Genomic DNA, 16,371 nt, shown 5'->3' on the forward strand with positions numbered 1-16,371 from the left:
TAATTACAAAAAGTCCAACTTGTGCTGTGGAATGCAGGTGGAACTAATGTGAAAATGTGAGTGCTGGTAACAAGAAGTGCTATACTTCGTTATTTTTAAAAGAAATTAGTATAATCTGAAATAAAGAAAAACTCCAGATGTAAAATCACATGTGCATACTTGCTTATCTTATCGTCTTTAGCTAAAATCTTGTTCCAATCTAAATCCTAATTGCTGTCTAACAACAGATGATGTTGGCTGCTTCTCTGTGTGTAAAACGGTTCAGCTGCCGTCAAAAACACAAGATTTACTTGCCAATCCAACTGGGAACATTGAAGTTGTGCCATAAGCCTGGACAGGACACATAGTTAGGCTATACCTGGTACCAAATTAAACACTCCTCTCAAGGAACGATGCAAAATAGACATTAAAAGATGGGTTCTGTAGTTTCAGCTGTTAAAACTCGTGATTTACAGTGATGCCAGACAACATACAGCAGTATCATTTGCTGAGTAAGTGTTTCTGACTACAGAAATGTAACTAAATAAAAACAACAAAAAAAACATTGTCATATTCACTTCAATGTACTTTCAATGAAGCTAATGAACACCGGTAATAATAGTGTAAGCTAGAACATTAACATTAAAATTATAACATGTATTGACAAATACATCAAAATCCTCCACGCTGATGAACAATTAAATAAAAATAAAGAAAGGGGTTATTTTTCCCAATAGACAAGCCAATTGTTTTTCCAAAGTTGCTGGGATTATTCCCTGACTGTATTGAAACATAGAGCCCACTTGCAAATGTAATAAATGCAGAGTAATCAATGTCACTTTTTATGAAATTACATCTGTCAAAATATATTTAAAAAAAAAAAAGCAGTACAAAGCACTGAAAGCAGAAGTAAAGTGTTACTGTAGCGCCCCCTGCTGCCCAGATAGAGCTGAGAATTCAACTACCGACTAGCGTTCACATGAAAACCTCTAGCCAAAGACACGGAACCACCACTGCTGGAGAATATTCTCAGCCTTTTACTTTGAGGGAAAAAATGCATTTGTGACACAAAACTATGTTTTTAACAGCATAATGTTCCTATCTGGGTATCGTTCCAATTAAATAAAATAAAACTATTTGTTTCCTTTTATTTTCTTAATCAGGCAGAGAGGAAACAAAGTATGGAAGAGTTCAGTTATGATATATGAATTTCTGATATGGCTGATAAAAAATAAAAATAAAAAAGTATTCTTCATCAATTTCACAGACTAATTTTCCTATAATTTCCACCTTAACATTTCAGTCACATCCAGTCACTGTTTGGTCATGTCATTGATGAAGAATTAATTCAGATAGTTCAAATTGTAATTTTTTAGTTTTTTTCAACAAATATGAGTATATAAATATTGAAATTGGTCTGCAGATAAAAGCAAGCAGAGCTTAATTAGCTGTTGAACCTGGCTGATTGACAATAAACTCCATCTCTTTAAGAGTTAAAAAATGTAAACGATTAAAGCTTGTCCTGAACACTAAATTAGCATAAACTGTGATTAAATAATGTTGGCTATTTCCAGTCAGCTTTTTTCCAAAATTTAAGCAAACTGGGAAACAAACAGGAAACATCCAGGTAGACCAACGTAGGAGGTGTTACCATCTTGAAAGGTGAAATACATCACCAAACCTACTTTTTCTAATGGACTGAATAGAGTTTATAATCCCAGTGTACATGTACTATAGTTAATGACTGCGCAGGCCTGATGTAATCACTGATGATGGAAACCTACTTGTTTCCCCCCCATGCAGACATCTTCATCTTCACATGATTCATTTTCCCAGAACCAAACAAAAGCTGTGACGTCATCTCCGTCCACATGGTGGTATTCAGAGGTTTGTGACTCACCTCTGAATACCACTTCAGTAATCGCCCAAAGCCCAAATACGGCTTTCTTTAGTTCAGTTGTACTTTTGTTAAAACATTTTCCATCTCTCTTTGACTACTCTCTCTTGAAACATGGGCTTCTTACGTTGGTCTACCTGGATGTTTCCTGTTTGTTTCCCAGTTTGCTTAAATTTTGGAAAAAAGCTGACTGGAAATAGCCAACATTATTTAATCACAGTTTATGCTAATTTAGTGTTCAGGACAAGCTTTAATCTTTTACATTTTTTAACTCTTAAAGAGATGGAGTTTATCATCAATCAGCCAGGTTCAACAGCTAATTAAGCTCTGCTTGCTTTTTTCTGCAGACCAATTTCAATATTTATACTCGTATTTGTGGAAAAAATTTAAAAAATTACAATTTGAACTATCTGAATTAATTCTTTGATGCATTTCTTAGAAAGCCTCAATGTTTGGCACTTAAATGCATATAGTTTTGTGCTATGTTTGTCATTTATTTCCATACAAAATAATAACTGATGAATGAACGACCGCCAAGCGTGGTGATTCCATTCTTTGTTTTTTTCATGAATATGATATACAGAAGAAGAGAGGACTTCCTTATATGCTGAAAATGGGACATTAAAAAACCCTTAAACATCAAAAAAACACCAATAACTTAGATTTGCGTGGAGCCTAAAGGCCCTTCCACCTGAACACGATGGCGTGGCCGTGCTCTGAAGTCATCAGCTCGCTTCGTGCAGCGATGGTTTGTCATTGCTGAGTAAAATGCACATGGAGAACAGCTCATCAAGCTCATGATACATGCCATGTGATGAGTAGTTATTTGTGTTAGAGAGTGCAGCAGAGTTGTGCAGAATGACCGTTGGAGACCTCTAAACCCAGCAACGTGCTCTGAAACTAGAGGCGAGCACAGCCCGCTTTGCCTTCAGTCCATAAATATTTGATTCAGGCCTGAAGGGGGCGATATGTCTTTATCAGCTCTGCTGAATTTACTGCCATTTTCAATGAAGAAAACATGAGGCGACAGTCTCGTTGCATAGAGGGAACCAAACACTGAAGACCCCTAGGGTAAATCTAGAGCGTGGTGAGTTGGAGACGTGTGTGCAATGATATTAAACAGTTCATGTTCACTCTGGGTTTTCCGTCATTATCCATGATTTTGCATGATTTTGTCCACTCTCAAAGCGCTTGCTCTCCGTTTCACTATGCCAAAACCACTTCCACCTCAGTGGGGCTGATGATTTTGTCCTCGCCACTTAGACCATTTGTGATTGGCTGAGGCTCAGCATCCTCCAGAGCCTCGCCGCTCGGCGACTGGAAGCCGCTGTCATATTGCGAGCCGGAGTCTGTAGCCAGTGGTGGTGATTCACACTGTAGTTCTTCGGCTGAGGCCTCGGCAACCTGTTCACCCTCATCTTCTTTTACTACTGTCACCATCTCCTCAACTGCCTCCTGGATGTCTGCTTCCTCCTCCTGCTCCTTCTCACCTTCCTGCTTCTTGCTTCCAACTAGCTCCTTCAGGATAGACTGGGGGGACGTTTTCTCCTGTGGAGATTTCTTCGCCGCATCTTCCACAACGGTGGTTACGTGTGTCACCTCCTCCAGCAACCCATCCTCCGCGGTGATGAGGCCAACAGTGGGCTCCGTCCCGTTAGCCGGTTCACTCGGTTCCTCGTCCGAAACAGGCAACTCCACCTCTACCACCGGATTAATCAGGCCTCTGATCGCATCCACGCTGTCGGGAGACTTGGGGTCCTCCTGTTCCTCCTCTCTTTCCTCATCTTGACACTCAGAAAACTCACCCTCCTCTTCTGGAATAAGCTCCACCCCCGGGACCTCCAGGCAGGACTCGTAAGGAAGAGGCACCCCGTCCAGCTGGATCATGGACACCACCTGCTTGCGCCTTCTCGCAGCTCCCCGTTCTTCAACTTCACTGGGGAAAGAGCCTTCTGGCTCATCCGCCCCAAACTTGGCAGCCCAGTCAACTGGGGATGTTTCCTCCAGCAGGTGTAAGTTGGGGTCGCTGTTGGTCAGTACGATGCTGTCCCTGTAGAGGTTGTGTCTCCTCTGCACAGCCGCCTCCTTCACAGCTGGACAAAACAAGAGCCAGACATGGCATCAGAAGGTGAGTGGGGTAATACGCTGTGATTAAATACCATTGCAAACCACTGACATCAACATGGAGACAGATTCTAAATGTTGGCGTTTTCTGACTCTCACCCATCATTATTTCTTTGGTGACGGACTGCAGCACCACCTCCTCATACATGTTTTCCACCAGAAGAAAGCGTGACAAATCCTCGAAGATAAGCTCCTTGAAGCGAGGCAGCTCCTGGGAAAGAGAGGAACAGTTGATCTGTGGGAAAACTCTTTGCATTCAGTTGTGAACTAGGGATGGGCGATATTTTACCGTTCACGATAAAACCCTCAAAAAAATTCCTCACAGTAAGAATTTGTCATCTCGCGGTAAAAATGATAAATTCCTGTTGATGACGTTTTTGTGTAAAGCTGATTTATGGTTCTGCGTTAAATCAACGCACAACGTACGGAAAAGGAAGGAAGGAAGGAAGGAAGGAAGGAAGGAAGGAAGGAAGAAAGAAAGAAAGAAAGAAAGAAAGAAAGAAAGAAAGAAAGAAAGAAAGAAAGAAAGAAAGAAAGAAAGAAAGAAAGAAAGAAAGAAAGAAAGAAAGAAAGAAAGAAAGAAAGAAAGAAAGAAAGAAAGAAAGAAAGAAAGAAAGAAAGAAAGAAAGAAAGAAAGAAAGAAAGAAAGAAAGAAAGAAAGAAAGAAAGAAAGAATAAATTCCCGTTGACATTTTTGTGTAACAAACATGGCGGATCTGAGAGAGAGATAGATTTATAATTACAAAGGTGGAGTTGAATTGGTATTTTTTTTATCGTCATTTTTATCGTTATCGGGATAAATGCCAGAAATTATCATGATACATTTTTTAGTCCCTACCGCCCATCCCTACTGTGAACCCAACAGGACACAAAGTAGAAAACAGTGGATCAGAACTCCACAAAGCATGGCGGAGCATTTATTCAGGGGGAAACTGTAAAACTGGAGGAAAAGTGTTCTGTAAAGTATTGAGTTAATGTTGGGAGTTACTTACAGGCGTACAGGACAGGGAGAGCTGCTGCAGCATGTAGGGAATGATGATCTGAAGCAGAGCTTCTCTGAAAAACTTCTTGCGCACTGTGCTGCTGTCATAATCATATTTCTGATGAGAAAGACCAGAAATATCAAAAGAAAATATTTTTAGAGATGAAATAGTTTCTAAAGTGAACAAAATTCAACTTAGCATGTTATAGATTTATGGATTTAGTCCAATTTCAGTTCCTATCCAGCTATCGTTAAAGTGATGCATTAGCCCAAGTGTGCAAAGAGAAAACATTTAATCCATCCAAAGTATTTACTTGACTGTCATTCATTTCCTATCTGCCGACTCTCTGACTCGGATTGTTCAGTTTTACCTTGAGAACCCGGTCCTGGCATTTCTGGACGACCTTGCAAAAGTTATCATCCCCTTGAGCCTCTAACGACTGGTGAAGCAGTTGTTCAAATGTATACACCGCATTGTCCATTTGCTGTCAAAAAAGAAGAAAAAAAAAAAAAATTATATATATATATATTTTTTAAATATAAACAATATCACAAAGAACTAATTCCTAGAGGCATTGTGTGACTGTACGTCAGCCCAGCTTTAGCTGCGAAGTAATGCTCTTTTCGTCCAGCAGATGGAAGTAGAGACCACTACTTTGCTCTTTGGAACTACAGTAGGTAGTTTTCCATGCATGCAAGCTATGCAGAGGTGTCAACAGTATTCACATTCATTACTCAGGTAGAAGTATAGATACTAGAGTTTAAAAATACTCCTCAAGTTTTTACTCAAGTTTACTCACTACTTAAAGTATAAAAGTAAAAGTAATGTAAGGGGGAAAAAACCCATTAAGGACAAAAGCCATTGAAAATGAATGCATCTTAGTATAATGCAAATATATTAAAGAAGCATATATGTGTACTATTGAGCATTAACTTTTTCAGAGAGCAGGAGATATGATGACTAGTTGTCTATAAGTATTGTAATGGTGCAAAAAGTCAAACTTCAGAGGCATGTTATCATTTATCCTAACCTTTATTGGAATGTACATCCAAGTTTAGTTGCAGGAATCTGAGGGAACGGATGTAAGAACAAAACTGGACAAGAACATCTGAAACAACCACAACCAAATTCACTCTATCCGGATGGAGCAATTTAACTGGATAGTTTTTATTTAAGGCCGAAATGAAATAGAGTAACGAGGCTGTTTTTAAAATGTAAGGAGTAAAAAGTACAGATAATTGCGTGAAAATGTAAGGAGTAAAAGTAAAACGTCGTCTGAAAAATAATTACTCCAGTGAAGTATAGATAACCAAAATTTCTACTTAAGTAAGGTAATGAAGTATTTGTACTTTGTTACTTGACACCTCTGAAGCTATGAGACATGTGAGTGTTTTGTTTGAGAAAGACTTCACGTTCCTCACCTCTCTCATGAGGATCTGAGCCCTGCTGATGAACACAGAGGGGCTTGAAACATCAAATCTCTGCTGCAGCCCCTCCAGGTTGAGCTGCTCCATCTTCTCGTAACAGCTCTGCATCTTCACTGGATGGAAGGCGAGCATGGACAGCCTCTCCAGTTGCTACCGAAAAGACGACAGCAATGCACTTAGCTCAACCTTCACTGTTGGTCCTAATTTGCATCGAATAATCTGATAGTCTAGCATTAGTCAAAAATGAAAACAGCTCCCGACACTCCCTGACGTTTAATTTCAGACTTGCACCAATGCGGCAAACACATTCCAGTTCATGCAGTCTATCAATCCCATTAAATCCAGAGACAATACTGCTCACATTCACAATGTGACTCACCTCTCCCAATCTTTCCTTGCCCTCTCCGTTAATCGAGTTCTTGCTGATGTCCACCAATTCCTTGAAAAACACGTCTCTGACCTCGGAGAAGCCTCGGCTCGTGGGCTCCATCAGGGCCTCCAGGATGGAGCTGATGTAGGGCTGGATGCTGCACCGGAGGAGATTCTCTGCTTTGGGCAATACTAGAGCTGCAAGACAGCAGGAAGTATAAAGAAAGAAAATGAAAGACACAACTCAGATTTTTAATGAGCTGCATCAGAGAGCGTGACATATTGAATATCTGTCATCGGTAAGGTTTATCTGACATGATGATGAGGTTAAGAAAGCACAGATATCCACAAACATGTCTAACCTCTGCCTTTATCTCATTTAACATTGAATACATTGTTTTGCTCAAGTCACCCGTGGTTTTAAGCCTTATCTGCAGGGGTAAAGTAAGTCAGAAATGGGCAACACAATGCTGGAATGCAGTTTGTCCACTTCAGCTCAATAAGAGCCTTGAAAAAAATGAGCTGCATGTCTTGAGTTTACTTTGGATCAGAAAACAGGCAGCTTTTTTGCTCAAACCTCCTGTTGCGAGTGTTGGAGGAATCACTGGACAACAATGGATTAAAAACACAAAGCAGAAGTTTACTTGGTGCTTAAAGGCACCAGAAACTTGAATGGTGGGGTCAGACTGATGGCCTCGCTGTGCCAAACAGCCCCCAACCAAAGAGAGCTCAGCCACATCTCATAGAGGAAAGCTGTAAATGAATAATGGAGAGTACTTGATGTCATGTAGATTATGTTACATGACACAACGAGGGTGGAGCTTCTTCCTTTTTACTTTATATAGTCCTTAGCCTTTCAAAACATTACTACAAGTGTACTCCTTGGAATTTCTTTTGCTTAGTGACAGAAAGAAAACTCTCCAGTCAAATTCCTACATGTTTCAGTGTTTTCTTGAGACATTTTTTGCCCTCTCCCAAACACAGCTCTCTCTGTTCCTCCAGGCTTTCTCTCAGCCAGCTGGGCTACAATTTAAAGTAGTTAATGCATCTTTAAAACACGTAAAATAGGAGCATCTATCTTCCTGCAGGTTATGAGGAAAAAAAAGCCACCTCTAATCTTGTTGCTGATATGTTCCTTCGATGAGATGATCTGGTCCATGTCGGTTCGCAGCCTGGAGTCCAGAGAAGCTTTGTGGGCCTCGCAGGCCTCCACCAGCGCTTCATAGTGGCCGGTGGTTTGAGGCAACACCTGCCTGTATACCGCATCAGAGATCTGGAGAAGACAAGTTGTTTAAAAGACACATAATTTAAGCACTTCTGACTCCGTTTGCACACTTCAGTCAGTACAGGCGGACAGAAACTCACCAACATCCAGTTCCTCTGCCTCTGCTGCATCTTCCCCTTCAGACGAGGACCTATCACATTCCTCAGCTCCGGGTGAAGAGTCTCCATCACCAGATTAGCCAAAATCTGTGTGCACAACAGACATCACTAACATAACTTACTCCGCCATCATGACAACTCGACAGGTATTGTAGTCAAAAACTGGCAAAAAAAGTAAGAAAATAAACATTTATTAAAATCTTTATAAAACCCTTTTCCATGTGTTGCTACAAAGATATGGAGGGATAGTTTAGAACAGGGGTCGGCAACCCGCGGCTCTAGAGCCGCATGCAGCTCTTTAGCACCGCCCTGGTGGCTCCTGGATCTTTTTCAAAAATGTTTGACCTTTTTTTTCCTTTTTTTCTTCTTTTCTCTTTTTATTTCTGTTTTTCTTCTTTTTCTTTTTTTCTTTTTCTCTCTTTTTTTCTTCTTTTTTTCTTTCCCTTTTTCTCGAAATTTTGACTTTTTTCTCGACATTTCAACTTTTTGCTCAAAATTTTGACTTTTTTCCTCGACATTTCAACTTTTTTCTCAACATTTCATCTTTTTTCTTGAAATTTTGACTTTTTTCTCGACATTTCAACGTTTTTCTCGAGATTGTACTTCAACATTAATCTCGACATTTCAACTTTTTTCTCGACATTTCAACTTTTTTCTCGACATTTCAACTTTTTTCATGACATTTTGACTTTTTCCTCGACATTTCGACTTTTTTCTCAACATTTCGATTTTTTTCTCAACATTTTGACTTTTTTCTCGAAGTGCATAATGAAAAAAACATCTCCCCCAGTTATAACTAATATAGATACATGCAGCATGTGTTGCCTTCATTCTAAGGCTGATACAAGACTCGGCCATTTTTTGCAGCTCCAGACATTTGTTTTTTTGTGTCTTTGGTCCAATATGGCTCTTTCCACATTTTTGGTTGCTGACCCCTGGTTTAGAAGAAGCCTAGCTGGACACAGCAGCAGGAAGGCATTACCCTCCCCACTAACAAAGAAGGTAAGAACCTCCACAAGGTTTTCATCTAAACCAAATATGTGGTTAAACATTTAGCAGTGTAATGAATGGCTGTCATATAAAAACACAGAGGGCTTGACAAACAGCAGAAATAATTGTTCTGCAGCTTTTTTATTACAAAGCATGTTTGTCTGGAAGTATTTAGTGAAGCGTTCTTTTTTCTCTGTATTCTTACTGCACCGGTGGTCTCATATCTCATTTTTTAAAAGGTACTTCAGGTTCCATGAAATGGTTTCGCCTTTAAGTGTCAGCCGTCAAATGCTGGTGAGTAATATCTCAATTAAAAGGCAAAGTTTTGAGGTGAATAAATATTTTTGTTTCATCATCCTTTTAACAGCACTTGAAAATGGGGGCTGCAGGTTTTTCTACATCTGAGTTCTTTTGAGACCGTTGTACGTGTCATCTGTATGCTGTAGTACTCATCCCTCTGGGTGTTTGTGTGATCCTCATCAGCTGTGAACCTACTGTTCACTGCTTATTTAATGACATATCAGAGCAGATACATCACAGGTGCTAATAACCCTGAGAAAGCAGTGAATGGCTGCATTATTTTTTTATTAAGAAAAAAAACTGCTTGTGTTTGTATACTGGCATCAGTGACATTATTCCACACTAAACACGGCAAATAAGCCCCTAATCATCAAATGTCTTTCTCCACAGTGGCTTGTTAGCGCTGGTGCTGCACCTCCTCTTTGCAGCAACTAGCCAAGCCACATCAACATTAGCATGCCTTTTATCAGAGGTAAATAATGCGACGTGAGCTGCAGTAAAATAGGAAACCATAAATGACTATGCAAAAGCATCTGGCACAATATTTAATAAAATGGTCATGTAAGGTTTGTGGAAGTCATACTTTGCTACAAATTCTCAATTTCATTCCTACTCAACACGGCAGGCCCTGGCCCTACATCCACCTAAATGTCTGGAATCTAGAAGACCATTTTTGTTTAGGTTTAGAGGTGTCAAAGTCTGGAATAGTTGGTACCAGATTGCAAACAATTGTAGGTCCCTATCCATTTTCAAAAGTCGCTCAAGAGAGCATTTAATTCAACAATGTAGTCAAGAAAGCTCTTGCTTTTCCCACTGTTAATGTTTCTTTTGTACTTCATATTCTGTGTTGCCATTTGTTCAGCATAATATTCATATTTTTCATGATCATGTGATCATAGGTCTACAGTATTTTTTTTATTTTCATTCATGTTCTGCATGCAATTTTTTATGATGTATTTGTATATTTTGTATCCTCATAACTATTTTGTTAAATGTTATTAGGTGGGGGCTCCTCATAAGCCTACTGGCTTGCTCGCTCCTCCCTGCACAGTTTCTTTTAACTGCACTTATTTGTGTGATGTTATTTTTTTATTTTATGTGCTAAAAATAAACTAAACTAAAAAAAGGTGAAAAGCCGTTGTGCAGAAAAGCTGAACCATAGTTCAGATGTGCTGTCAAAGATGAATGGATCTGTTTTAAGACTAAACAAACTGAACTAAAGTCTTGAGGGTAAACTTACACAACAAGCTGAAAGCTCTCAGGGAAAGATGGAGGTTTATGAGGAAAGTGTGACTGCCAGAAACACACAAAGGAAGCACTAAGTATTAGCAGAAGCTGAAAGGAACTCATTCAGAGGAGCGATCCAACCAACGCCGTATTTGGTTTGGGGTCTTGTTGCGGGAGGCTTTGAGAAGGTGCACTCTGTGTGTTTTCATCATGGAAATGGAGCTATATTTTAGGAGCTATATGAAGCTACGTGGAAAGCAATGCTGTGTTGTTGTCGTTATTTCAATTCAACTTGTGTTTCAAACCTTTCCTGAAAATATTTAATTGCAACTATAACCTGCAGCAAACATTTTTGTCACGCCGCCCTCTGTGTCAACCTGTCACGCAGTGAAAGGTGTGACCTGTTAAGTATACAGTTTACTCTGACAGGTATTTCTGAGATGTTTGTGAGAGAGCGTGGCCTGCACCATGTTTGTTGGGTAATTTGAGATTCTGACCTGTGCTGGTACTCCGCACATCATATCCCAGGTCCCGTAGTATCCCTTGGCTTGTCTGAAAAGTCTCACAGAGTCAGTGAAGGCCGGTGTCTGAACGGTGCAGTCCTCCGGAAGACCTGTTGGGTCACAAAAGAATGAGGATGCTGACACGGAAAAGACGAGATGAAATCAGCTTTTCACTGAGGTAAAGTATGCGAATGCTCTGTAATAACTCTGTGAACTATTGACATTTTTCTTTTTTGCACCGTCTTCTGCAGATTCCTAACATTAACAGCATTCCCCATAGCATCTGCATCACTTCTGTAATTTTGCCAGAAGTATGTATGTGTATGTGTGTATATATATATATATATATATATATATATATATATATATATATATATATTGGGGCTGGGCGATATGGACCAAAAGTCATATCTCGATATGTTCTAGCTAAATGGCGATACTCGATATATATCGATATTTTTTCTGTGACATAATTCCCCCAAAGCATTATAGCATAGCATCTCTGTTAGCTTCATTTTTTCTGAGGCAAACCCTTAAAAAAACACTCAGTTTTAATACAAAGCCTCGTGCCAAATGTCACACAGGTTCCTTTATTAACAGAGGTCTGCACAATATCAAAATATATAAAACAAATGAAATAAAAATAAACTGCCTGCATATATAGAATAAAAATGCTTCTTGAATGAAATCAAACAAATATCCCTTTCCTGCATAACAATTAAATTAAAATACCCTGTGCAATTAATACAATGTGTAGACAGTAACAGGCAGACTTTTCCACTGAGGTTGACAGTTGTGCAAATAACAAAACATTTGTGCAAATCTCAAATAAAACATTCAAGTCAATTTGTCACAAAATAAGCTACCGGTATATCAAAATCATAAAAAAAAAAAGTAAAAAAGAAAAAAAAAAAAATCGATATAAAGACCATCGCGTACCATATCGCGTTTGAAAATATATTGATATATATTAAAATCTCGATATATCGCCCAGCCCTAATATATATATATATATATATATATATATATATATATATATATATATATATATATATATATATATATATGCTGCCATGAACTGAAGTATGCAGCACATGGTCACAACAGATGGCAGGGTGAAGTTCAGCAGAGATCATACGCAGCTGTGTCATCCCTCAAAACAGGAAGATGCTGGCTCTTTTTTTTTTCCTGAGGCATGGATTTCACAGTTGCTATAGTAACGCCCCTCCCTGTTGACAGGACAATAGAAACAGCTCAGAAAGCACTCAGCAACAGTTTTAGGAAGTTCTTATCATGTGCTTATGTGATGAAAATACGTTCACAGCTGAGGTCATAAGTGGCGTTTCCCTTCTCTCTCCGGGCCAGAGAACGGAGGGCGCCGTGGGCTGAGTGACTTGCAACGCTGGCAAAATGGTATAAGGACGTGTATGAAATCAAATATCCTTATAATTCATTCTCATTTTCTTTTATTACAACAATCAGGACTACTAGAAATACTGATAACTATTCTTTATGGTGTGATACACATATTTCCACTGCATCTAATAAATAAATAACTGAGGTAGATATACTGTATCACAATGACACAAATTTTCTTCAAAACATATATCATAAAATATTAAAGGGACTAAATATTAACATTTACAGTGTGAGATGCCATTGTTCCTTGTGGTTATTTTGAGGCTGCCAATGAATGAGAAGAGAGAAATGAAGACATTTCTTGAGCGGTAGGTCACCCACAGCATGCCTGAGGGATGTTTCATTTGTTGTAATAGAAGTCTGTCATGCACAAGCACCAGTGAATTTGCGGACGTCTGTGAAGTTGTTCTGTCTGTGACTGTAAGTCCGTGACTCAGAGGAAGCTGACAAAGGCAGGAAGCTACCAAGAACTCTGGAGGGGGAGAACCAGAGCCGGGCAGGAAGCCGGCTTTACTGAAAGGCAGAGGTTTGGGCTCTTTTTGTCTTCACGCATGCTTTCGTGAAAACTCACTGGGCGCTGAAGCTTGAGGCTTAACGGGAAAGTAACGGAATGAGGAGCTTAAATGCTGACAGGCAATCAACCATCACTCCCAGGTCAATCTCAGTTGGAAGCACCTGAAGGAAACAGCACCGGACTTACGCGTGGTTTACCATCCACATTTCAGACAATTCCACACCAACAATTAATAATCTGCATGGGCAAGAAATATTGGCTTTAGAATAGTTTGTGAATGAGCAATTCTCCACCTGCATTGCTCCACATCGCTGATGGGAAATTCATTTCACTGAATGTGCCAAACCTAACACACTGATGACAGAGCATGGCTGGGATGGCAGCTAAATAAACATGCACAGATGTTCATAAACTGATATTCACCTGTTCTCAATCCACCTAAAAACAAACATACAGCAGCAAAAAAATGTCTAAGTTGCAGTTGTTCAGTCATCATCCAGATGCAGAGGTGTCAAGTAACAAAGTCTATACTTCACTGGAGTAATTATTTTTCGGAAAGCCCTTCTGCTGTCTGACTAATTCTTTTTTGAAAATGGCCGTATCAGAGTGATGAATTACTCCCAGAGCCAAACTTTTCGGAGTATGTGGCCTGCATCAAAGTCTCAATTTAGGTATCTAAAATGTTGTTGCCCTGGCGACCTGTCCATGGCACACTCCGCCCTCTTGCCTGGTGACAGGAGGGATGGAAACACTTTGAACTAAACTTTATAATAGAGATCAAATGATTTGCAAGCTCACTTTTATAACAGTCAAAACTATTTTGGAAACAGGAAGCCTATTAAGCCCATTTTCTTTCACCAAAGGGTGTTAATTCTGTGACCTAGGAGTCAATAAATTCACCTTTCAGTTATGCTCTTACTATTCAGTCGGTTTCAGGGGGTGGAGTCAGGTGTTCAACTCCACTCCACCCAGAGGTGTCAAGTAACGAAGTACAAATACTTCGTTACCTTACTTAAGTAGAAATTTTGGTTATCTATACTTCACTGGAGTAATTATTTTTCAGACGACTTTTTACTTTTACTTCTTACATTTTCACACAATTATCTGTACTTTTTACCTCCTTACATTTTAAAAACAGCCTCGTTACTCTATTTCATTTCGGCCTTAAAAAAAAAAACTATCCAGTTAAATTGCTCCATCCGGATAGAGTGAATTTGGTTGTGGTTGTTTCAGATGTTCTTGTCCAGTTTTGTTCTTACATCCGTTCCCTCAGATTCCTGCAACTAAACTTGGATGTACATTCCAATAAAGGTTAGGATAAATGATAACATGCCTCTGAAGTTTGACTTTTTGCACCATTACAATACTTATAGGTAACTAGTCATCATATCTTCTGCTCTCTGAAACACATGTTAATGCTCAATAGTACACATATATGGTTCTTTAATATATTTGCATTATACTAAGATACATTCATTTTCAATGGCTTTTGTCCTTAATGGCTTTTTTCCCCCTTACATTACTTTTACTTTTATACTTTAAGTAGTTTTGAAACCAGTACTTTTATACTTTTACTCGAGTAAAAAACTTGAGTTGATACTTCAACTTCTACAGGAGTATTTTTAAACTCTAGTATCTATACTTCTACCTGAGTAATGAATGTGAATACTGAAGACACCTCTGTCCAGATGGTACCTGTCACATGGAGCAACTGGAAGCACGCTTTCATTAACTGAAGTATGCAGCACATGGTCACAACATAGTCTTCGATAGCTGATGAAACTACAAATATGTTGTTGTTGGAACAGTACCCTCCACAACCACCACTGCTATACACATCCGAGAGAAGGAGGAGACTTTTCTCCCAACCTAAAAACTCTGTTTTGCTATAAAAGCAGCCTCCAACTTTTCCTGCATCTTGAACTTGTTCTGGCCCATTTAACCCTGGGAATTGCTGCGCCATTTTCAGTTTTGGCAAATCTTAATGCATACTGCTAAAACAAACGGTATATTTACACAATCTGCCACTTTCACTGCTTCTGAAACTCAAATAGACAAGTGTGTGATCTTTTAAGGTATTTATAAGAAAAAGACCACCAGTGGGATATTTTGTGACGTGTTACTGCCAGGCATGCAAACCTCTAAACATTCTCTGTGTGTGTATGTGTGTGTGTGTGTGCTGCGTATTAATAGAACATGTGGCAGCACTTAGCCCAGTCCTTTTATTTAAGGCATTTCCCTCCTTGCCTTTCTCACCACGCTCTGGTGGATCAGATCTTAGCTGCAGTCAGGGATGATTTCCCAGGCCTTCACATCCACAAAAATCTCTCCCTTCATAAATATTTTACCTTTATGGATGCTAAACATAAAGGTGGTCTGAGACCGCAGCTTTAAGACCAGCTGCATTTATATTAAAGCCAGCGTTAACCAGCTCTCCTCTCCCTGGATGATGATGCTGCTGCTGCTGCCTTCACTGACATGCGTGAGTAGGATTTCCTCATATGGTGCAGCCCTTATGGAAGCAGCCAAACCCACAGCACAATAAACAATCACTGAAAAATACCACCAGCTGCAGACGTCACAGCCACAACGAGTGAGTCCTAACATGCAAATGTCCTAACATCCCTGTGTCCAGGAAGAAGTGAACATCAGAGACTCTGTATCTTTATCTGCTGTAGCCTGAATGCTAACAAGGCCACAATGATTTTGTATCACAGAACAGGCTGCAGAACACAGCGCTTTGCTAGGGGCTATAACCCTGAGCTGGATTTATTGCTCCATGAATCTAGGGACTGCAGGTCTCCCCCTGGTGAAAGGAATTAGTCTGAGGTCTGTGGACTGAAGAAGGGGGTTGGTACTGGCTTCCCAGGCTGTGGCGGTGGAGAGTCAGCCTTGATTGATGAACTAAGAGAAGTCTTTGAGTTCAAAGCTGCAATATTCTGCATCAAATAAAGACGGGCTCCTGGTACCATCGGCTCGCAAAACTACGACGGAGTATTAGGGCCAAACTAAGACAAAAAAAAAGAAGTCGTAATAATATGAGAAAAAAGTCGTAAAATAACGAGAATAAAGTCATAATATTACGAGAATAAAGTTGTAATATTTTGAGAATAAAGGCATAATATTACGAAGATAAAATATATTATAAATATAACTTCACAAGATCCTCAATATTCCTCATTTTAACACAGGGAGAATATGCTCTTTCTGTTAGAGTTCTCATAAATTATATTCTCGTAATATTACGACTTTATTC

At 39.4% G+C, this 16,371-nt stretch overlaps 1 protein-coding gene across 1 annotated transcript in view; it reads right to left on the reverse strand.

The window, feature by feature from the left end:
• Nucleotides 1–1,506: 1,506 nt before the first annotated feature.
• niban2a (niban apoptosis regulator 2a) overlaps nucleotides 1,507–16,371 on the reverse strand; it is a 39,615-nt gene continuing 24,750 nt past the window's right edge. The window contains exons 6-14 of the mRNA XM_061734470.1: nucleotides 11,177–11,292; nucleotides 8,145–8,249; nucleotides 7,890–8,052; nucleotides 6,790–6,977; nucleotides 6,405–6,560; nucleotides 5,354–5,467; nucleotides 4,993–5,100; nucleotides 4,100–4,211; nucleotides 1,507–3,969 (exon numbers count right to left, since the gene is read on the reverse strand). Of these exons, the coding sequence (XP_061590454.1) occupies nucleotides 3,083–3,969; nucleotides 4,100–4,211; nucleotides 4,993–5,100; nucleotides 5,354–5,467; nucleotides 6,405–6,560; nucleotides 6,790–6,977; nucleotides 7,890–8,052; nucleotides 8,145–8,249; nucleotides 11,177–11,292 (1,949 nt within the window). The 3' untranslated portion in view covers nucleotides 1,507–3,082. The remainder of the gene's footprint in view (nucleotides 3,970–4,099; nucleotides 4,212–4,992; nucleotides 5,101–5,353; nucleotides 5,468–6,404; nucleotides 6,561–6,789; nucleotides 6,978–7,889; nucleotides 8,053–8,144; nucleotides 8,250–11,176; nucleotides 11,293–16,371) is intronic.

The sequence above is a fragment of the Cololabis saira genome, chromosome 11 (assembly GCF_033807715.1).
Source record: "Cololabis saira isolate AMF1-May2022 chromosome 11, fColSai1.1, whole genome shotgun sequence".
NCBI classification, from domain to species: domain Eukaryota; kingdom Metazoa; phylum Chordata; class Actinopteri; order Beloniformes; family Belonidae; genus Cololabis; species Cololabis saira.